This window comes from Amaranthus tricolor, chromosome 4 (genome assembly GCF_026212465.1).
Source record: "Amaranthus tricolor cultivar Red isolate AtriRed21 chromosome 4, ASM2621246v1, whole genome shotgun sequence".
NCBI lineage: Eukaryota > Viridiplantae > Streptophyta > Magnoliopsida > Caryophyllales > Amaranthaceae > Amaranthus > Amaranthus tricolor.
This window is the reverse complement of record NC_080050.1, coordinates 30,693,557-30,716,526: the sequence shown is the minus strand read 5'-3', so window position 1 is coordinate 30,716,526 and position 22,970 is coordinate 30,693,557. Positions and strand designations below refer to the sequence as shown.

The window sequence follows — 22,970 nt, the reverse complement described above, 5'->3', positions numbered from 1 at the left end:
CCATGAGCAATGGTTGATAAGAACTCCATCCATTCCTTAAAGAAAATTTCATTTGCCATTACGGAGTATTCTAATTGTTGTTTTCATAAAGAATTTTTCTATTTATATCATATAATTTGGACTGAGATAGTCTTGTTCATTCTCATTTAACACATTAATAATGCTTACGGACCCACATATCTTTTCACTAACTTTCTTTTAATAATTTTTAATGTTTATCATTTCTACTTTTTTTCTATTAAATTTTTTATTCAATAAAATAATATATCACCATCTAAAATATTATATTTTTCTTAATTCACGTGAATATTTTATTGTGAAATGAGGAATAAAGAGAGTACTATTTACAAATTTTCCAATTATTTACAAATTTTCCAATTATTTATAGATTTTAACTTTGTTTTAATTATATTCTCATTTGTTTAGTATTCCTATATAGTAGGATCTTGAAAAGATTAAGAGAAAATGAAAGGCTAATGCATCATCAAAACCTTGAGGTTAAGATTATTATATGCCATTGCATTCTCTTCATCATCAATATCACAATCTATTAATAGATTTCTCAAATGGAATGCCTTTATTGTATTTCGTTTTTGTGATCTCATTTCTTGGAGGAGAGAGAATTTTACCCAAAAAGTTAGTTGTTGTTAGTTATTGCTCAGCTTAAAAATAGAGGGAGGATAATTTACAGTCTCAATATACACTTGTTACCATGTGGCATTCAAGCATCATTAGTAGATGTCGACTCCTCGTTGGAGAAGAATTTTTTTTTTTCTTATTTGAAAAAAATGACTATTGAAATGCTTAATTAACTTTTTTTCTTGAAAACCACACTTAATCATCTAATGGGAAATATTATCTTTGAATACATGTAAATTGTAAATGGTGATTTTTTAAGTACCAAATGAAAGAAAAAAACAATGATTTGGCAAAAAAAAATTATTCCACCTCGGGTCAATTTCAGACCATATCTCAAGTCGGTTCAAAATTAAATTTGCATCTATATTGATTTTTAAATTATTTTAAATTCATTTTGAAATCGGGTTGAGGCGGATCGAATCTAAAATTGGGTAAACATCAATTCAACGAGCCTATTATGAACACCTCTCCCACTCATAGCAAAAATAATCATGAAATAACTATTTTATATAATTAGCTTATTTTTTTATAACTAATTATTTTAAAATTATAAATAATCACTTTAACGCATTAAACATATGTAAATCAAACCAATAGAAATATTCTCACCATAAAACGCTTTTTAACATTTTAATTACCTGTTAAAATTTATTCATGTTAAAAGCATCCTACTGTTAAAAAACTGGAAACTCTCCTCACTACCGTTAAAAAATTCAATTCCTCCGGGGAATGGTATTGGAAAATGCATGTGTTGAAAGTTAGTCTATATGATATTTTCTTCCATTGAAGATCATAATAAAATCATATGGAAAAAGATGCAGCTCAAAAACTGATCTGATTGCCAAAAAAGATCGTATAAAGTATCTCAAACGCCCAAACAAACAATATTCTGAGAGCTCCGTAACACAATCAAGAAACCATAACAAGTTGACGCTTAGAAAGTATGTAAAGCCCGAACTACTCGTTTTAAGCTTTTCCTTATCTAACCGGATAGTGAGCAGACTACATCTCAAGACACCAAATTATCGTTAAGAGACAACGAAGCCAACTGATCAACATTGCTGCCCTGTTGCTGAGCCACAGTCCTCAGAACTTCCATAGCTTCAGAAACTTTAGCCTTCAATGCGTCTGGCGACTCCAGCAAATGCAAAACCTCGGTTTGGTCCATCTCCAGCAGCATACCAGTTACCTTGGCAGCATTATCATGCTCGATGGCATCTACCAATGGGTACAAGCTTTCTCCGAGCATCTACAAAATAAAGGGAACGATTTTAATGTCATTAACAAGCTCAAATACACCAGTTAGAGAATCGGATGAAGACAGTGATTTAGGTTCATAATTAATGTACCGTTCTCTGTTGCTCAGGAGCTGCATTTGCCAAGGCAGTTGCCAATGCAGAGATAGGCACAGGCTGAGCAATTCCCGTATCACGCAAAGGCATACCTCCCATGTCATAGCCAGGAAGCATAGCACCGGCCATTGGGACTTCAGGCATGTTCCGCCCAGGTGGGTATCGATAGACGCGTCCTCTTGGAACCATCTGCAAAATATAACTCCTTTCATAATGTAGCAGACTAAATCAAAAGCATGGACCATAATTAAGAAAATATTAATAAACCTGCTGTGGCATCATGGGCACAGGTTGCTGATTTTGCTGAACAGGACCTGAACTCCGTCTTCCCCCTGGGCGCTGACCCTGTTGCCCTTGCACAAATGGCACAAAAAAGTTGGGCATTGGACCAGCTCCAGGTCTCACTCCAGGTACAAGCTGCTGTTGATAGCCAAATCCAGCCTATACAAACATTTATTTGCCATGTCAATGTAATAAACCATGAAAATCTTTGATGAATCAATGGAACATTGTGTTTTATTCGTGATTTTATGATAGGCAAGCAGGCCAAAATCACTGGTCTTACATTGCCTTTGGGCCTCCGGCCAAAGGCAGAACCATAATAATTTGTAGTCACATACTACTAACTTTACTTGGCAGTCCAAACCAATAGAAATCGTGAATAGAAAAAAAGGTGGAGAAACACCAGAGCTCCTGTTATAAACCCCACCCCCGCAAAAGTTATTTTGAAGACAAGGCTTAACAAACAAACTCAAAATGTGGAAAACAATCAAAATATGAATATGAAAGCCTTCAAAAGAAAAAAATACACTAGAAAAATAAAGACAGAGAGCTCAAAGGTCTTTACTTGTGGAGGGATCATAGGTGGTCCTTGGCCATAGAAAATTTGCTGTCCAAGGCCAGGAGCTCCTGGAGGGTACATTGGCATTCGGGGACCAACAGAAGGCGTTACGGCCAATGGCCTAATTTGTAAAAATTGAGCCTGCAAATCGAAAACAAACAAATGATGAAGCAAAGTGATTAAAAAAATTCCTCAATGACTCACAAAAACAGTTCTCTATTGTTTGCTACATCTCCAGAAAGTCTAGAATTCAACAATATAGGGTATAGGTAGGAACCTTATTATCAAGGAACCAAAAATTGACAGAGACAACTCACAATTAATGGACTATTTTGCAAGCTAATAGTCACTCTCCATTATCTAATGAGAAGTGCAATCAAGTGTTAAACATAGGTAATGCAGGGTTAAAACACGAACTGTCTTATGTTTAATAAATCCTAAATAAGACACAAGTAAAGCATACATAAAAACAGAATGTCCATGTTTAATATATAGCCTATATACTCCTATAATAGTAGTCTTTTTTTTATAAAGTATAACAATATTATAATAGAAATAATATAATAATAGAAAATATACAATAAGAAAATACATGAAAATACATTAACATGTCCAAACACGATCTCATTAAAGAAACTTGCGAGAGCAGTTTTGGTCCAAATCAGAGAACAAAAATAGACCGAGGCAATTCTAGAATATTAAGTGATCCAGGTTTTACCTGCAAGCGAGCTCGTCTTTCTTCTTTACGTTGTGCAAGGGCAACATACAAGGGCTTACTGACGATAATTTTTCCATGCATCTCCGCTAGCTGAGATAAAAAGAAAAAAAGTATCACATAAATACAAAATGCATACTACAAGGCTCAATTAGTTGCAAAAAAACACACACTTACAGCTCTAGAAGCCTCTTCGGGGCTCGAGAATGCTACAAAGCCAGAACCCTTGCTCACCCCGCTAGGATCACGCATAATCTGCAGTCAACCACACAAAATTTAAAGGCTACACTATATCAAGGAGTTACTCTTCTACCCTGGTTATGTCGAAAGCTTAGAAACCTTGCAAGAGGTAATCTTTCCAAACTCTGCAAACAGTTCCTTAAGTTTTTCATCATCAACGCTGTCATCCAAGTTCTTGATGTATAAATTAGCACCCTGAAACTTGTCAGCAGCTTCCTTCATGCTTTGCTCAAATTTTCCCTTCAGTTCCTGCTCTCTTTCAGACTTCTTCTGGGCTTTACCCACATACCACTCTTTGTCATCAAACTTCTTACCATTTAATGACTCAACTGCATTAGCTGCATCATCTGCATTTTCAAAATTGACAAACCCAAAACATTTTGATTTCCCATCGGCATCCCTCATCACCACAGCACTAGTAATAGGTCCATATTCACCAAAAACCTTTAGCAATTCATCATCAGTAGTTGTTTCAGATAGATTCTTCACATAAACATTGTTGAATTTTGTTTTGCTCGTATTAATATCCCTCTCCTGCTTACGGACAAAATGCCCAACATAGACTTGCTTATCATTGATCAGCATTCCATTTAGCTTTTCAATAGCTTTTTGAGCAGCATCTTCAGCATCAAACTGAACAAATCCAAATCCCTTGGACTGACCATTAGCATCAGTAGCAATCTTACATGAAAGGATGTTCCCAAAGGTTGAAAATGTATCATGCAGAGCTTTGTGATCAATGGATTTGTCCAAATTCTGCAAAAAAAGCCATAAGATTCAAGTCTTTAGAGTACTGGCAATAGTTAAGCTAATTGATGGAAAAAACGGCAAAATGGATTTAAAAAGAAAGCAATACATCAAACAAAACAAATCCAACAGTTGAAATAAGAGATATAGAAAATTATGTTCTGAAATAGGGTCTTAAAAAGAAAGCATTACTTTTCTTAAATAACCAGAAAAGCAAAATGTTGAACCAACTGCAACAGAGTTTAATGGATTACCTTAATAAAAATATTCCCAGAGCCACTTTTGCGGATACTAGGATCTCGGTGTGAATACATAAGTCGTATAGGCTTTCCATTCAGGGGAGTGAAGTTCAAGATATCCAATGCCCTTGCAGCTGTGAGTGAGGTGAAAATTTATATACAAACAATAAATACAAACATATTGAATTTAATAAATAACATGCCCAACAGCCTTTTCATATCACAATTTATCGTTTACATATAGAAATTAATTGGAAAGGGATAAGAAATACTCCTCTTGACAAAATAGAGTGTATATAAATAAGGTTTTTAATATAGATCTTCCACTTGTAGTTTTAGATTACTTAAAACACAAAGGGCTTCTACAAACAGAATCCTACATGAATCACTTGATCACAAAAAATTTAAATGGTATACACAGCATGTAAACAGTGGTACTTAAAAAAACTCAGTAATTATAATTCTAATTAAACCCCCTTGAATTTGTTTAATTATTTGGTTCAATATTAAGTTATCACCCCACAATAATTGTTCAAGATCCATTGATGCACATAACTGTACCTCATATGATACTTTTAGTTTAAGATACCAAACATTTGAAAAACAAATTCAAGTTCCAATAGATGAATAAAAATCGATGCAACCAACAGAGACTATAGGCACTTTCCCTTACATAAACCAGACTAAATACAGTTGAAGCAATAGTTCAAATTCACTTGCTAACATTATAAAACTCAATGCAACAAAATTGGATATCATGGATTCAGATTTCTCAACTAACTGCAAGCACATAGTTCCATAAGTTCAGAAAAAGCATGAACAATAAAATTAAAATACACGTCAATGAAAAATAACAAAGTATAGGTACGGTGGCACTGTAGCATGTTAGTATTCAATTACATATCACTCATATCCAATTGCAATAATCCTTTATTTAGTGACAAAATGCAATGATCCAAATCTACTAGGAAAGCAAATAGTAACTACTTTCAACCTTAGAACCTTAGTTTTAAAAAGTGTGCCTCGCTTTGTGTGCCTTGAGCTCAAGCTCAGCTGAAAATGACACGGCTAGGTGAGGCAAAGCCCACTACAAGAGGCTTGCACCTCGATGTGCTTCACAGCTTGTGCACCCGGTGCGCCTTCTTGTTGGGTTTGATAACTTATGCTTGTTTGTTCGAAAAAGATGTAAAACTCAAACTCAAATATACTTGAGTGTGAAGTTCGAAAAACCGTTCGCTCTTTAAGAAAAACAAAAGGCATTCAAAGAAAAAAATAACTTTTGGAATTCATTGTATTCTCATTATAATAGATTTGTGATAAGTGATGTTTATCGCAAAAATAATAGATCTTTTCAAACTTGTTAATACTCAAATATGAATATCATGTTGTTCGAGGTAATATATGTTTTAAAAATAATCTTTAAAATATGAATATGAAGAATTAAGATTTACAGTTTGAGGTTGCAAAATCAAAATGAACCGAGAGTAATAATTCATATCGGTTTATGTGGCTCAGGGAAGGGGCAGCGAGAATCTGACCTTCCTTGGAAAATTGAAGAGAGCAATCTATCATCATGAGTAAATGATACAAATAGTAAGTAATAAAAACTTACACTAACCAACGACGTACATAAAAAAAAAAATCAAAATCAATAAGAGCACTCTCATTGGTGAATGTAAAAAATTTCCTCGCCAATCTCTCAATATTTTATTCGCATTCACATCATATTTCTGTGTGGAGATTTTTACATAGAAAAGTTATTTTCTCTCACCACTTACAAAATAGTACTAATTTATATAGAATTTTAAAAGAAAATTTTTTTTTAAGTATGTTAAAAGGCAAAATAGGCATCTAATTATAAAGCATAAAATTACATGAGCATTGATATATTTTTATATATTTTTTGATAAATATATAAAATAAAAAAACCTATTTAAAAAATAAAAAATGCTTATTAGAACAAGTGTCAATCTCCCGTTATTGAATTTTTTTGAAACATTTGCAAAACTTTTTTACTTAACTCACTAATGGAATGCAAAAAGCCACAAAAAAAGTTTCCACTCATAGAAAATTTACCGACCAATGGGAGTGGTCTAAAGTAAACACATCTAAAATGATCTGAAGCTTTTCACTCTTCTATCCAAGAAATCAAAAATCACACTAATTTCATATATAAGAGTCAACTTTGCATTACCCACAAAAAATTCAGGTATACAAGCATAAACAAACAGTAATCGATTCGGAATGTCATCAACAACAAAATAAATCAAGGAAAAAGAAACGAAAAGAGGGCACAAACCATCTTGAGGGTTGCTGTAGTTGACATAAGCATATCCAAGAGATCGACGGGTACTCAAATCCCTGCAAACCCTAACAGAAAGAACCTGCCCAATCTGATTAAACAGATCAAATAGCTGGGAGTCATTCACTTCAGAGTCAAGGTCACCAACATAAATCGACGTCGCAACGAACGCCCCTGAACCACCATTACCACCATTAGGGTTCGCTGCGACTCCATTCGGACCCGAAACTGGAACCGGATTCTGAACCTGAGCCATATCTAACAACATCAACAACAATCAAACACTGTCTTAACAAACTTTTTTTAGGGTAAAACTTTCTCTCCTCCAACAAATAAGATTAGAAAAACGAAATACACCGACACTCAGACGACGTCTACAACAATAAACCCTAGATAGAGATAGTTTTTTTTGAGATTTTGAAAAATGAGGGATAAATCGTCAGAAAACGCGACGATAAACGAAGAAAATGGAGAAAGCGTTGAAGAAATTTTTTTGTTTTGTAAGGAGGGCAGACAAGCCGGACTGCACCGCAACCGGCAAATGAATAACTGAATTGTATTTATACTAAGGGCATGAGAGACACAGTTTGAAACCCTAATGCATCATTAACACCTTAGAGATTAGGACTATTCTCTACCGTTGGATTTTCACTTCGTCATCTATATCTATGAGGATAGTACTCTTGCCGTTGGATTCTCATCAACACCATAATTTATCAATCACTTACATTGTATTTGGATAATAAAAAAGAAAAAATAACAAAAAGAGAGGATTTGGAAAAACCAAAATTCTCTCATTCAGATAATAAAAAAGGGAGGAAAAAACTTTAGAGGGAAGGAGTTTGGAGGGAAAGCATAGACGAGTTTTGATAGAAAATATAATTTCTCCTGAGATAGAAATATTTGAAAGGAAAATACTCATTTTTCTTCATTTTTATTTTTTTCCCTTCTAAACAAAGAATATGCGCTATTTCTCTTTTACCCCTCTCTTTCTTTTCCTTCTTTTCCTTCCCCTTCTCGGTCTTTTTTTCTTTCCTAATTTACTATCCAAACATAGTGTTACACTATATTTGAATAGCAAATTAAAAATGAAATAAAAGAAGTGTATAGAGGGAATAGGAAAGACGGAAAAGGAAGGTGAGGTGAAGAGAAGGAAAAAGGCTCCCTTGTTTGTTTAGAAAGAAAGGGGAGGCAAAAGAAAATAAATTTTTTTTTTTTCAAATCTTTCCTCTTAGGAAAAAATTTTAATGTTAACAAAATTAAGAGATTTAATCCCTTCAAATCCCTTCCCCTTAAACTCCTCCCGTCCCTTTTTGCTATCCAAACAATTTTATCCCTCCAAATCTTGTCTATTTTCTTCTATCTAAACTAGACCTTATTTATGTATTGCATTACACACCACTAAACCAGCCTAAGTTTAGTAATCACTACCACTAGATATGGATACCATGGGGTGGGAGTTGGGGATTGGGTTGAGGCGGATTACGCAGTCTGCCAACATTTATAGTGGATTATGGACGTGTCATGTTCATGAGTTTTGAAAAATCGCATAAGATAACACATGACTTACTTACATGAATATATGCATCCATACTCATTTTGTTTCACAAGTTATTGTTTGGTGAATTTGAGCACGACATGACGTCGGCTATATATGCCTATTACCACTAAGTAACTAATCATTTACTAATAAATCATTCAAATTAGTCTTAGTCTACGTGTTTATGATTCTAAGTTTTTGTACCCAGTAATAAATTTATTTTATTCTGGATATATTCATATTGAGTCATGACTGATTTTAATGATAATAAACAAATACATTTTTTAATTATATAACAAAATCATAATTATCTAACTAACATGAGTATTAAGATGCATGAACGACAAGCCATTAGTCATATATATGAATGTTCTAAAAGCATGTTTGATGTGAAAATCATTAAGATGTAAACACAAACAAGTGAAATTCCTAAGAGAAAGCATAAAATGAGCTAAAGAGATTAAAAAGTCTAAATACACCAGAAGATATATGATAGACTTTGTGAGAAGCTTCAAAGCAATAGGCCCAAGCCCATGGTAGTTTTGTTACGAACTTAAGGCTTTGGAGTTTGAATAAAATACCATAATTTGTGAAGATTCTAAATTTAAATTTACAAAAAATCATGTAAATATATTGAAATAAAAAGTGTATATTTGATATTCGTAAAGTAACAAAGTAATAAGCAACTGGAGATTAAAAAGTTCTAGTTAATGTATGATTTTTTTTTTTTTTGAGTAAGTATCATTTCATTTAATATTGAATAAATTTATGTTTTGAAAATGATTAGGGGTTCAATGAATTATTATTTGCTAATCTTTGGGTAACGATCTCTTATCTATTGAGTAACTATGTATTGAGCTATTTTTGGGAAAAAAAATATTTTCATATATTCTTATTTAGCTGGTCTCTTGAGAGATCGTCTCTTTGAGAGACGTCTTTCAGGCCTAACCCATTAAATTTTAATGTTCACTTACTATATCTTTAATGCTTACTTACATTACCCTTAATGCCTACTTACAATATACTTAATACCCACCGAAAAAGTACTTAAAATGCCTACTTACAATATTCTTAATGCATATCGAGAAACATACTCTATATTTTCTTTTTGGGCCAGCTCAATTATAGATGATCACTCAAAGAGACTGTTTCTCATAAGAATTTGTGATTCTTATTTTACAATTACTAAAAGTATTAATAACTATTAACTAAAAATAGGTTTACTAAAATTATTTTTTAGATTTTTCTTTATAGAGTTTTCTACTATTGTGATATGTCCTATCAAATTCTTTTAATGGACAATGATATAAGTGAATTAAGTCGTTGCAAAATTCATTAAAGCCCTTTTATGTTTAGGAAATTTATAAAATCAAATCGGCATCTAGTTGAGTATTGGAGGCAAGTGGTGTAGGGGAAAAAGAGCTTGAGTTAAAAACTAAGTAGACAAAGAAAACGTATTAATCAATACTAAGACAAGTAAGCAAGAATGAAAAGATTAGGGTTTGAACCTTGATAACTCTAACATAATACGGTGTTTTGAGTTAGTTTAAGGTGTTCGATCGCACATGACACCAATATAAAAGACCCCCATATAAACTAGGTTGCATTAGACCATCTAGAATGGTTGGTATGCCAATATACCTTCCTAAATATCTCTTTCCTGTCCTAATTTTGCCACACAATTTTTCATTAATTTTATAAATTTACCTACCCATATTTCGGTAAATATTGTGCAATAATAGGTTATTATAAACATCCCAAATAATGAATTAAATACTCAACCCCCTTCACTGTGTGGGTCCCTTTTTTACTTTTCAGAAAAAAATACTTATTTTTCTAGTATTAATGTACCCCATTTTATGAGTATACCAATCTTTATGTAAGGATGTTGGCATTAGTTTGATATGTCAATTTGCTTTCCTATTTCATTATTAGCCCACTGCTCATGCTCTTATACCACCCCGATTTCCCCCATTGTCCATACCTACATACAAGACCTACTACTATCAAAGTACTCATACACTTCACTGTAACTTTTTTAATTACTAATATCTATTTATTTTTTTTTCGTTTCTTTAATGCTCCTAAATACTACTATGTAATACTTTTACAAAGAAGTGCACTACTTTAACCCTTTTCACGTTTATAACTTCTATTAAAATGTATTATGCTTATTAAACATATCTAAAAATTATCATCATCACCATCATCACACCCAATGTGTTCCACTCAGATAATTAATCATATTCAAAAGGAAAATTACTTTAGAAAATATATCTTTTAATAATTTTCCTACAATAATACAAAGTTTTAATTAATTTTAAATATTACCAACTTTAATATATGTGCATGTCTCTCTAGCTTAGTTGGAGACCTAATATCAATTAGCAAAAAAAAAAAATAAAAAATGCAATAAAAAGGAAAAAATAAAAGTAGAGAAATGGACTCCCCACCCCTTCCCGTCCCCTGCACACCCCCATCCCTACCACTACCAGTCTACCACCATTTCCCACTCACTTTCGACCACCACCACCAAAATCGACTCTCCCATCCTCCTTATCCCCTGCGCGGCTTCATCCACCTCCATTCTCCACCACTACCAAACCCTTCCTTCTACTTTACCATCACTAACCCCTCCCTTAAACAACACCCTGACAGACCCCCGATCCCCTCCCTTGGTGCGACCCCCACAAACTATCTCTATAACCGCCCACCCCAAATTCGAACCACCACCACATCCATCCTAAGTTCGAACCAACATCATCTTTACTCCACATTCCACCACCAAATTCGACCACTATCAAAGGGAGGTGGAAGGGATTAAGGGGTGGTGCACAGGTGGGAGAATAAGGAGGAGAGTTAAGATTCTTTAAATTTAAAATTAATTTATTTTTTTAGGGTAGAAATCACATGTTTTATAGATAACATGTAAGATTTAATGCTGTGTGAAAACATACCCCATAATTAGTACTCCCTTCAAACCATTTTAATTGTCCCATTTGTTTGGGCACGGTTATTAAGGGTGGTGTGGGGTCCATTAGAGCATCAATAATGATGACTTTTTAGATGTCATATGACCAAAGTCATGCTAAAATACATATAATGGTGACCTAATAATAGGTGGATTGGGGAAAAGATTGGGCAATTGGGTCAAGGGGTGACCCATTCATGTGAACGGTCACCCCATTTTTTTTAAAAAAATTTCGCCACGTGTCGGCTTTTGATTGGGTGAGGAAAAGTAGCTCCCTGCTGCTCTGACACGCGTCAGCCCCTACTTCCACCTGCTGCGTTGTGATTGGGTGCAAAAAAATACCCGGTTTTTTTAATTAACGGCTATTTTCGTATTTAATTAATTTTTTTAAAAAAATTATACCAACGGTCATATTTTTTCGAGATCTATAAAATGAGACCCATATTGATATTTTTTGGCATTATTTTTTATTTACATATTTTCTTCTTATTTTCCTACTTTTTTTTGTTAAAAATACCAAAATAATCATTTTAAAAATCCCTAAAAAAATTATTAATCTCTACATTTATATTTATTAAAAAATAATCTTTATTTGAATTTAACCAATTTTGCTTAATTATTATTAATGTCTGTATTTATATTTATTAAAAAATATTAGTTTTATTAAAATAATATTTTTTAAATTAATAAAAAAGTAGATCTATTTTAATCAAATAAAAAATTATATTAATTTTGTACATGAAAATATTATTATAAAAAAAATAAAGATAAATATTAGATAAATTAAATGAGAGAAATTATGGTGGGGTAGAAAAAAAGTAAGAAAGAAAGGATAATGACCTTTCAAAAGAGGTCATTGTTAATAAAATTAAGTTGAAAGATGAACTTTTAGGAGAGAGAAAAGTTGTGAAATAGTAAGATGACCCTTTTATTGGGTCATGAGTAAAGATGCTCTTAAAAAGGTGGTAGTTGGGTAAGTAGTGAAGGGTAAATAGTAAAGGGTTATTTAATTAATTAGTTTGGGTAAGTAGGGTATATGGAGGTATATTCATAATTACGTGTATGAACTAAAAGTATTTAGGTAAAAAAAGATTGACAAAAAAAATGTGACAATTGATATGGTTTTGGCAAATAAAAAAATGCGACAACTAAATTAGTTCGGACAGAGTATTATTTAAGGTTAATAAAAAATTCACATAATTATTAAAAAATCAGTAAAATATCATATTATTCATAAAATTTTTTCATATTCAAAATATGACTTATAAAGGACTTGAATCTAAATGAAAGAAAGAAAAGGAGCATAAAGAAAAAGAGAAAACAATGAAAGAGACGTGATTAAGGCGGGAAACATTAACGAAAATTTGATTAATATTTACTTAATCATTTGGGGAATAATTGTTTATTTACTAAAAACTAACCAAACAAGCCCTTACGCAACAAACCCAGAACAGAAATAATCACAGACTGTGATACTGATAACTGATAACATGCTATTTCATCATCATAATCCATAAATCCTACCCATTACCCCTTTTCTTCTAGAAACCTCTTCTCATTTTCTCTCTCTTCCCATCTTTAATGGCGGATCTTTCACCTCCTCATCAACCTCCTCCTTCTTCTGCTAACTTTGGTGTTGAATCTGATGATATTTCGTCTCTTCTTCATACTCTTCTTCATAATTCTTCACAACCTTCTACTTCTTCTTCTCTTCCTCAATTACCTGGATCCGCTGCTTATTCGCAATCGCCTGCTTTGTTTGACTCAAGTTTTCCATTTTCTAAAGGTTATTATACTTCCATGGAAGGGATCGATGATGTAGAGTGTCATAGTGAGGTTGTATTGTTATCTTACTTTCTGATTTAGTTCGGAATTTTTATTTTTGGGGTTTTTTGAAGGTTAAATGATTTTATGTGCAGGAGGAAGCAAGGATGAAGTCAGCTGCTTCTAGGAATTCTTCTAAACGAAGTAGAGCTGCTGAAGTTCATAATATGTCTGAAAAGGTTGGATAATTTTTATTTTTTTTTGATTTTTAGTTAGATTTAGACCATGAATTTTGCATATGATTATGAAAATTGACATGATTGGTCAAGTATTAAAGTGGAAAGGTTTGGGTGAGGGTAGCCGTTAGTAGGTGAACGCCGGCCACAAACCACCCGGAAGATTCAGTGAAAATATAGCATATATGGGTACTAAAGCCACAAATTGTTTTAACTCCATTCTAAGTCCAAGTAACAAAAATACTTGAATATCCTGTACTCCTTCCAAATTTTGATATCCTCATCTAATTTGTAATTTTGATATGAAAAATTTTCAGCCCTTTGGCCTAATGTCCTGGCTTCGCCTCTAGTTTAGGTATTTGATATGATTTTTCTGTTGTCGACAGAGAAGGCGGCAAAGGATTAATGAGAAATTGAAAGCACTCCAGAAATTGATTCCCAATTCTAATAAGGTGAGTTTTTTTTTTTTTTTTTTTTGAAAAATGTGAAGTATCTTTTTGTTTGATTTATGTATGTGACTGTTTTCTACTTTATAGAGTATATTGAAATCTGTTCATGTTATGGTAAATGGTAATTATTTTCGAATGGTATTACAGACGGATAAGGCTTCAATGTTGGATGAAGCTATTGAATATTTAAAACAGCTTCAGCTACAGGTTCAGGTGCGGTTTAAGTTTCTTGTACTGGTGATATCTTTGTCATTTTGCTACATTTGTGATTTTTGAACTTTATTAAGCTCTAGTTAAAGTGAGGAGGAGGATACTATGAAAAAAGGTTTCGAGGAAGAATGAGAAGCGGACTAGATTAAAGTGGGTTTGTTGTCCATTTTTCATTTTTTGAAATGCAGCAGAATAGCTGTTTGAGTAAATATACCAAAATTAGTAGGATAGAGTTTTACATACTTAAGGTGAATCAGAATGTAAAAAATGATTGTTGAGATACCCATCTTACTAGAATTGGCTAACTTTCAAATGTTTGTGGTCATTTATAAACCGTGAGTTTGGATATTATGTTGTGGTATTGAATATACAACACAAGTACATGGAAGCCCAAGTGCTCGATTGATCGACATGCTAGTATTCTAGAAGTTTTTATGTAGTTGATTCACTTAACACAAGAAAAAGGGTAAAATTTTCAAATGGAATTGAAGATTCTTTTTGAGTTGGATGTGATGAGTCAGATTATGAGGCTTCATCTTGGTTTAAACGAAAAGACAAGTACACTTGGTGTGTAGCAATTGTTTAGTTACTTTGATGTGTGAATTGCGTACTTCATAATGATTCTGAAGAATTAAAGAGATGATATAGAAACAATAAAACGCGATGAAAAAATTAAGGAATATTCCATGTGAACTTGGTGCAAACACATCCTTGTTCATGGGATGCCTGCTTTGCATATTTCTGTTTTCTGGTGTACTCCACAGATTAGTTAAGTAGCTGAGCCCTATGCTTAGTTAGGTAAATATTAGTTACAACAATACAACTTACAAGTCTTCTTACAATAGATTGCATATGAGTCTCCACTGGTAGTCTTGCAATTACATTCCATACTATATGTGATTTGGTAGAGACCCTTGGCTTCTAAATGATAAAGAAAATAGATTTGAAGTTTATTTATTTATTGTACACTTGAGTGTATGAGTTAAAAATATAAGCAATGGGGTTGTCTACCAAGATTTAGAATTATTCTGGAATACTTTCAGCTTTCAAACACATCAGTTATATCTTGGTATATCATTTAGGGATTAGTCTCATGAGTCTTTCCTTCATTGGTGGTGGCTGTGAAGTTGCGCCTGGTTGATGGCAGATATTGACCTTACATTTCATCTATATTTGTGAGCCATTTGATTGGGTGCAAATAAAGAGTTCAATGTTAATAAAGAAACGGGTACACTATTGCCTTACTTCGCTGTCCACTTGTGGTTGTTTATGTGCTAACTGCTGGCTTTTTTGAGGTCTGAAAATCCTTCCACTGGATGAACATTAGATTAATTTTGTGACCCAAAGGTGAAAAGGCTGCATCCTCAACCTGCACCAATTGCTTAATTTAAGAAAACAGTGGAGTAATAAGAGTTATGCAATTGTAATTTCTTTTGGCAGACTTGTAAGTGTAGGTATTATTGACGAGTTCAATAAGATTATTGTTGCCTTGTTGAGCAATGTTTACACTATGTTAGCAATTTTGCATCTATATTGCTGACTTGAAGTTTATAACTGCAGTGCTTCCTACAATGTGATTAGACACAGAGACACTATATGTATGGTCATACAATTAAAGTACTTTACTTTATTGCTCAAGTTTGAGTTTATTTGAACATGTATTTCTCATAAAGCTTGTGACACATATTTTGAGTCATCAATTTTTTTCACGAGTCATCATCTTGTTTAATGGCTTGACATCATTGATAATGTTATTTGAAGAGACAGTTAACCATATATGATTTTACAGTTTGGGAATTTTCCTACCATGACTTATTTGGCCTCGAAAAACAAATTTTGAGCTATCAAATGTCTTTTAACCCATGCATCTGATTTGTTGTTCATCTTATTGGTTGATGAGATTCTTTGTTACGGGAGCACCAAGCTGCAAAAAGGAGCAACAAAAATGTCAAAACCTTAATCCCAACAATATGAGATTGGCCACATGAACCAAAACAAATCAACATGAGGGATCGTTATTAAACGAGACTATATTTATCGGCTTTATCTTTAATACTAATTTGCAATTAAGAAAATAAATTTCAACGATAATCCACATATTTTCTCCTCCTCCATTCATTCCTGTTGATTGTAATATGCTCTTGCTCATCAAAATGTTCTTTGGCCTACTTCCTCTAAAGCTCATCAAAATTCTGATCTTCCACTTTTGTAACTAGTGTATTTTTCGGTCTTCTTTGCACATGACCAAACCAGCCTAAATTGTTTATCTAATTTTGTTCAGTATCTATGACTCCATTGCCCTTTCTTATGCCTTCATTTCAATCTATATCCTACAGGGTATTGTCCATTCATCCATCATAACATATTTTAGAACGAAACAAGTAGAAACAATTTCCTTATGGAGTATGTTTTAGGACCCCTGCAGCTAGCAAGTATGCTATGGCTGGAGTTCTGTGCTATATTCTTGTCTTGTGAACTTATTTTCAACAGTTCCTAAATAGGGAGGACACTTCACTATGCACATAAGTATCCATACAGCATATAGTTGAACCTCTTAGAAAAATTCGAAGCTAGCATCTATCTCTAAGTCCAATGGTTGTTGGAGTTCTAAATGACTTCACAGAATGGTATAGCTATGAGACAAAAATATGATCAGTGCGAAACTGTCTTGAAGGTAAGATCATATTTGAATGGCTAATAGTCAAGTAAAGCATTAGAAAATCTTTATATGATTATTCTATTTCTTGGCAGCTATATAATTGATTCGGTTTCATGATATGTGACCCTTGATTTATGGCTTCATTGAAAATGAACGCAAGTAGATTAGTAAATAATATCCGTCATGTGAAAATGATAGCAGTAGGGGTAATGGAATGTTGTTTTAGTACATAATATTTGTTGGTTTAATGTGATCTCTTTACTACTATTTTTGCACTTATGACTACAAAAAATAGTTTTCTGCATGATTATTAAAGTGTTTCATTAATCATGTTGGTTTACAGATGCTAACCCTGAGAAATGGTTCAAGTTCACATCCCTTTTACCTACCAGTGGCAGTGCAACCTCCTCCAGGTCCCTTTAATGAGACCAATAACAATGGAGTAGGAGGTTCCTTCACAGCGGATGAAGAGACTTCCATGCAGGCTATGTTTAATCTTTCCAGCAAACCCGCTTCAGACTACAAGCAGGCATTTGTTTCTGACCCTTCAATGACTGTAAATTATAGGCCTTTCCATTCCTCCATGCCCGCTAAGGTACTCTTCAGGAACCTCCTCTCGATGACTAATTCATGGATGCAAATATAGTAAAGAGTACATTTTTTTTATAGATGTAAGCCTTTTCTAAAGTGAAAAATACCCTTTTCCCCTTTTAAGTCCTTTTTGAACCAAAAAAACATACCGGTGGTGTTTGGTAAATGGTTGTTGGTCGGTTTAACAAGTTGGTAGCATTGGTTTTTTCGTTAGACTTAGCGGTTAAGTCGGGTATTATGGAGATTTTTGGTATAAGTTAATTAATTGTTGGCTATTCACTGTTTATTATAGAAGTCTAAATTGATAAAAAATTACTCATAGTAGCTTTTTCATTTTGATTTAAAACCAATCGGGCTTAAAAAACAATTTGCCAATATTTTGGCCGTTTGAGAAACCAAAAAAAATCAAAACTCAACTAGAAACTCATTTGCCAAATAAACCCATTCTGAGGATTCGTCTGTGAATCTTTCTCGAGCCGAATGACTCTTTGGCCGCAATCTCCTTTATGGGTATGAGTTGCCGCCTTTCTTTCCTCTCCAAACCCTATCATAGCTCCTATGAGCAGGATACACCGGGTATGATGATCAGAAATATCAATGCTATAGTATAGATTCTTTATGTCATCTCACTTCAAAAATACTCCATGTTCTACTTCTATCTTTTGCATTGAAATATTCAATCTCTGTGAACTCTCATCCATAAAAGGATCTCTGTTAGACCTGTTAGTAATCCAATAGATTGATCATTTTGATTGAACTTAAGCTAAGCTTATTTCCCTGAAACTGAAGGTACTCTGCAAGGATCCTGCATTACATCAGTTACAGTTGGACATGAGTCAATGTGGCCAGAGTTCATCATCAGGTGTCTCCTCCTGAATATGAAAGATGATTCTTGCAGGATTATCAGCTTCTAATTTCTTTATAACACAACTAAGCCATTGCTTTCATGCAATTGCTCTAGAACCTCTACAATAATTATCTGCTTCTGACATAATTTCTGAATTTGATTAGTTGTATAATTAGACTTTAAGTACTCAATGTTAATTTCCAGCCCGTTTTCTTGTTAAATTTCGATTTTTCTCGAGCTTTGTGCAATTAGTAAACATTCGGGTCTTTGAGTTGGCTTTCATATTTGATTTTTGGTAGGGTCATTTTCAGGTTCATTTTACAATGCTTGCTTAATGTTATTTGATATATTATTTTTATGTTTGGATTATTTCTAGTCGACTATTTGGGTTACGTTTGATCAATTTTCCCGCTTTTAATAGTAACTTGATATGAAAATAACTTTAAAGGTTTTTTTTAAAGCTTCAGGAACAAGTTTGTGCAAATTAAACGAGAAAAGATCAGATTAAGCTTTATCAATAACGATATTGGTAAATTTAAGCAATCAAAGGAAGGTTTTAGTTTATACTTATTTCATCCCTCTGTCTTTCTTATTTTACATTATTTCTAAAGTTGAACAACAATCTATTACTTTCTATTAATTTTATCCATATATTGATTATTTTTTGATTTTATTCGTATAATTTATATTCTCTTTTTACTTATTACTTCCTCCGTTCTCTAATATTCTTCCCATTTAGAATATTTCACTTTAAGGGCAGAGAAATTTAAATAATGTTTTTGCACATATTTAGAAAATAAAATATATCCATGTGAGATCTCGTTAGATTCGTCTTAATGTATACTTTTTTATTATGTATTTTTTATAATTTTTTATTATGTGTATTTTGAGATATTGAGGTTTAAAATCAGCATTGAAAATTATGCAAAAAGTAAATGGAAAGAACAAAAAGAAACGGAGGGAATACTAAAAATCCATATTTTCTTAAAAAACACAAATTTTTCCTTTGCTATTACATCAAAGTTGAGGAGTTAAAAATAAGCCCAATAATTCGATACTTATCTAACTTTGTAATTGAATCGAAATTCACAATTATATAAAAACAAATTGGACACAAAACTCAATCTAGCTGACTCAAAAAACATAATTTAAAATCAACTTAATAACCTGAACGAATATATCCCATAAATAAGTGTAGACGAGAGGGACAAAAGAGAAAGAGATGGTGATAGTTGCAAAAACAAACCATAAATAAGTGTAGACGAGAGGGACAAAAGAGAAAGAGATGGTGATAGTTGCAAAAACAAACCATAAATAAGTGTAGACGAGAGGGACAAAAGAGAAAGAGATGGTGATAGTTGCAAAAACAAAATCACGGGTTTACCTTGAAAGAACCTTTTGATGTTTTCAAAGTTCTAAAAACGACAGACATGCAGACACTTATTCTCTCTTTCTCTTTATTTCCCCTATGCCTCTTTTCCTTCAATTCCAAATTCACTCCTTTTCCCAAACCAAACACAAAAAACTAAAATTTTTCAGATACTCCACCTTTACACCCCATTTAATGCATCCTTTTCCCACAAAAACATCTTCTCATTACCCAACTATGTCATCAAATGACTCTCACGTGTGTAAGTTTAGAGTCGAATTCACGGTTTAATAGCAAAAAGTTATTTTCAATTGACTCTTAGTATCAAATATCGTTTCCAATTTCACTTAAATAAAAAGTATATATGATTTTATATTTTGAAATGGAGGTGTTCAAAATAGACCCGATGACCCTATTTATACCCAAACTTATAACCGAACTCGACTTGAACCCACTTCAAAATGAATTTAAAATTATCTAAAGCCTAATATGGACACGAGATCCGATTTTGAACTAACCTGAATCATTTAACCCGAAATCGACCTAATAATCCGAATGTAAACCTTTAATTCGAAATCAAAAACCTACTCCTCGTTCTATTTGAAATTGCTACTATGATAGTGACATTTCACCTCAGAATAACATGCCACTCACTATCAGCAACAATCCCATTGAAATAAGGGACATTAAAGCATCATTTTCAATGTTATTCAATATAAATAGCCTTCAAAACAACACACGAGATTCATCTTTCTTGGTTATTACACTATTGTGAACAAGAAATGAGAGTTTTGGAGGAGAATTGTGAAGGTATGATAGTATCATTAGACACAATAAGATCAGTTCCGGCTCCATTTCTTTCAAAAACATATGAATTAGTAGATGATCCAACAACTGATCATATTGTATGTTGGGGTCAACATGAGTCTACCTTCATTGTTTGGCGTCCTTCTGAGTTTGCTCGTCATCTTCTTCCTAATTACTTCAAGCACAGCAATTTCTCCAGCTTTGTTCGCCAGCTCAACACATATGTATGTCTATCTTTTTTCCTCGTATAGACTTAGTCCGCACTAAAATCTTTTTTAATATTAAGTTTTGTATAGACTTAGACGCACTAAAATCATTTTTGAGTAGGTTTTGTATGGATTTGGGCTTGACTAAAATCGTTTTAGAGTAAGTTTTGTATGGACTTAGTTGAGTAAGTTTGTATGAACTTAGTCTGCACTAAAATCATTTTTGAGTAAGTTTTATGTGGATTTAATCCGCATTAAAATCGTTTTTAGTAAGTTTTTGTATGGATATAATTGAGTAAGTTCTATATGGACTTAGTCTGTACTAAAGTAAATTTTGTAAGGACTTAGTCCCCACTTAAATCATTTTTGAATAAGTTTTGTATGAATTTAGTCCACACTAAAATTATTTTTAAGTTTTTTATATACATAATCTATATTAGAAAGCGTAGACCAAGCTTAGTATTTTGATTCTACTCTTTAAATAAAAATGCGTACACTATTCTTATTGTGTGGAGTGTTGACCAAGTCTATAGAAAAACCTTTACATCTTTTTTTCATCTTTTACATTTTTCTGAATTTCTTTACTCTATCGATAATCTTTAATTATGTTTAGTGAATAATAATAAATATAGTCTCAAGAAAATTTGTTAATTTCGCTTACTAAATATTTTAAAATATGAACTTGTTAAAATTTACTTAATGTAAAACTAAGATATTACAAGTTAAAATTATACATTTGATTTTAAAAAGTATTAAAAGTAAAAAAATAATATGTATGGAAGAACTTGAGAATAAAGTTGAAGGGGTCAAAATTTTAATCTATATTTTTGGGTTATAAAATAAAAATGCATAAGTTTGGATTATACATTTCATGGTCACAAATATATTCACTTTTATTGCTAAAATAACTTTCATTATACTTGATAATTTTTTAAGTTTCTAGTTGTATAGAAATTATATTTAAAAAAAAAAGGTTTTGACAAATGATGCACCATTTAGTCTTATAGAAGTAACGCCATTACATGTACACAATATTCATTGCACTTTCTTATCAACATAACATAACTATTCGAATGCAATCCCATGCATTCAATTCGCAATATTTTTTAAAATCCCTTATTTTAGATGACTGTTTTATATGTTAATATGAAAATTTTCGAACCGCTCCATATTTATAAACTGTCTTGATTGATAAACAGGGTTTTAGAAAGATAGTTTCAGACAGATGGGAGTTTGCAAATGAGTACTTCAAAAGAGGACAAAAACACTTATTATGTGAAATCCACCGTAGAAAAACAGGCCAAATTCAACAAAGCACAAACATTAATTTTAGTAATAACACCAATAATATGCTATCATACAGGCGTTGCCTGAGCCTTTCTCCACCACCAAACACTGCAGAATCAGACTGTTCTCTGCCATTATCAACACCCAAATCGTATGTCCATACACTGATCACAACCCTATCAGAAGACAATGAAAAACTACGTCGTTCCAATACTATGCTCATGTCTGAAATTACCCACATGAAAAAACTGTATAATGATATTTTTAATTACTTTGTTCATAACTATAATAGTTTAAAGTCTGTTTCTTACCCATCTGTTGGGATTTCTTCAAATTTAGATCAGTTTGTTAAGAAATCAGGTAATGTGGATGATGATGAACGTAATAGTAACAGTTGCAAGACAAAGATATTTGGTGTTGCCATTGCTATGCAATCAAAGAAGAGATTACATTCTGAATTCTGATAAAAAATCAGACGATTGAGACTTGAGAGATTTGTTGGAAAAGAGCCAAAGGAAAAAGATTCACCTGACCCGTATTAAATTATGTAAAGTATCTATGATATCTTAGGGTCTCAATCACAAGCTTAAACTTTTGATTGAGTTGATTTCTTGACATGATATCGAATTTTGATTGAATTGGTTCATTCACATATTATCACCTTCTTTGGATATTGAATAGGGAAGTGGAATTTGTCTTTTTTGTTGTAGGGTACTATAAAAGGGTGAAGGTTAGCATGTGAGTAAATTAGTATAATAAATCCAATGTATGCCTTTTTATGTACATATTGATCAAGTAAAAGTCTTGGATTACGGTATGGACTTGGTCTATATAAAATTATTGTGCATTTTGTTCGTTTAAAGAATAAAATCAAATGATTTAGGTAAAAATGAGAGAATATTAAAAAAATGCACAACACTGCATTTTCAGTGTAGATCACGCCATACAGAACTTCCCCC

At 32.6% G+C, this 22,970-nt stretch overlaps 3 protein-coding genes across 4 annotated transcripts; 2 read left to right on the top strand and 1 right to left on the bottom strand.

The window, feature by feature from the left end:
• Positions 1-1,455: 1,455 nt before the first annotated feature.
• On the bottom strand, positions 1,456-7,728 carry LOC130809915 (polyadenylate-binding protein 2-like). The gene is made up of 9 exons (XM_057675773.1): positions 7,073-7,728; positions 4,789-4,907; positions 3,887-4,543; positions 3,725-3,802; positions 3,551-3,640; positions 2,839-2,973; positions 2,259-2,432; positions 1,989-2,180; positions 1,456-1,888 (listed from the first exon to the last, which is right to left on the bottom strand). The coding sequence occupies exons 1-9, from the start codon at positions 7,341-7,343 to the stop codon at positions 1,649-1,651; spliced, it is 1,956 nt and encodes a 651-aa protein (XP_057531756.1). The 5' UTR covers positions 7,344-7,728; the 3' UTR covers positions 1,456-1,648.
• A 5,271-nt stretch (positions 7,729-12,999) lies between these two features.
• Positions 13,000-18,646, top strand: LOC130811112 (transcription factor ALC-like). 2 transcript variants are annotated; one of them, XM_057677286.1, is made up of 6 exons: positions 13,000-13,422; positions 13,506-13,589; positions 13,973-14,038; positions 14,183-14,272; positions 17,248-17,499; positions 18,285-18,646. In XM_057677286.1, the coding sequence occupies exons 1-6, from the start codon at positions 13,168-13,170 to the stop codon at positions 18,369-18,371; spliced, it is 834 nt and encodes a 277-aa protein (XP_057533269.1). In that variant the 5' UTR covers positions 13,000-13,167; the 3' UTR covers positions 18,372-18,646. The 2 variants fall into 2 exon arrangements, with proteins under 2 accessions (XP_057533269.1, XP_057533270.1); XM_057677287.1 differs by having other exon boundaries at positions 13,004-13,422; positions 14,183-14,248.
• Positions 18,647-20,416: 1,770 nt separating this feature from the next.
• On the top strand, positions 20,417-22,925 carry LOC130811000 (heat stress transcription factor B-4-like). Its single transcript, XM_057677126.1, has 2 exons — positions 20,417-20,742; positions 21,924-22,925. The coding sequence occupies exons 1-2, from the start codon at positions 20,494-20,496 to the stop codon at positions 22,473-22,475; spliced, it is 801 nt and encodes a 266-aa protein (XP_057533109.1). The 5' UTR covers positions 20,417-20,493; the 3' UTR covers positions 22,476-22,925.
• Positions 22,926-22,970: the final 45 nt, after the last annotated feature.

Excerpts from the sequence above, each read along its gene's own strand:
- LOC130809915 (XM_057675773.1), bottom strand. The coding sequence starts at position 7,343 with ATGTTGTTAGATATGGCTCAGGTTCAGAATCCGGTTCCAGTTTCGGGT. Across the intron at positions 4,544-4,788 it reads CTGGGAATATTTTTATTAAG|AATTTGGACAAATCCATTGA; the intron begins GTAATCCATTAA and ends CTTTTTTTGCAG. Across the intron at positions 2,433-2,838 it reads CACCTATGATCCCTCCACAA|GCTGGATTTGGCTATCAACA; the intron begins GTAAAGACCTTT and ends ATGTTTGTATAG.
- LOC130811112 (XM_057677286.1), top strand. The coding sequence starts at position 13,168 with ATGGCGGATCTTTCACCTCCTCATCAACCTCCTCCTTCTTCTGCTAAC. Across the intron at positions 13,590-13,972 it reads TTCATAATATGTCTGAAAAG|AGAAGGCGGCAAAGGATTAA; the intron begins GTTGGATAATTT and ends TGTTGTCGACAG. Across the intron at positions 14,039-14,182 it reads TGATTCCCAATTCTAATAAG|ACGGATAAGGCTTCAATGTT; the intron begins GTGAGTTTTTTT and ends ATGGTATTACAG.
- LOC130811000 (XM_057677126.1), top strand. The coding sequence starts at position 20,494 with ATGAGAGTTTTGGAGGAGAATTGTGAAGGTATGATAGTATCATTAGAC. Across the intron at positions 20,743-21,923 it reads TTCGCCAGCTCAACACATAT|GGTTTTAGAAAGATAGTTTC; the intron begins GTATGTCTATCT and ends ATTGATAAACAG.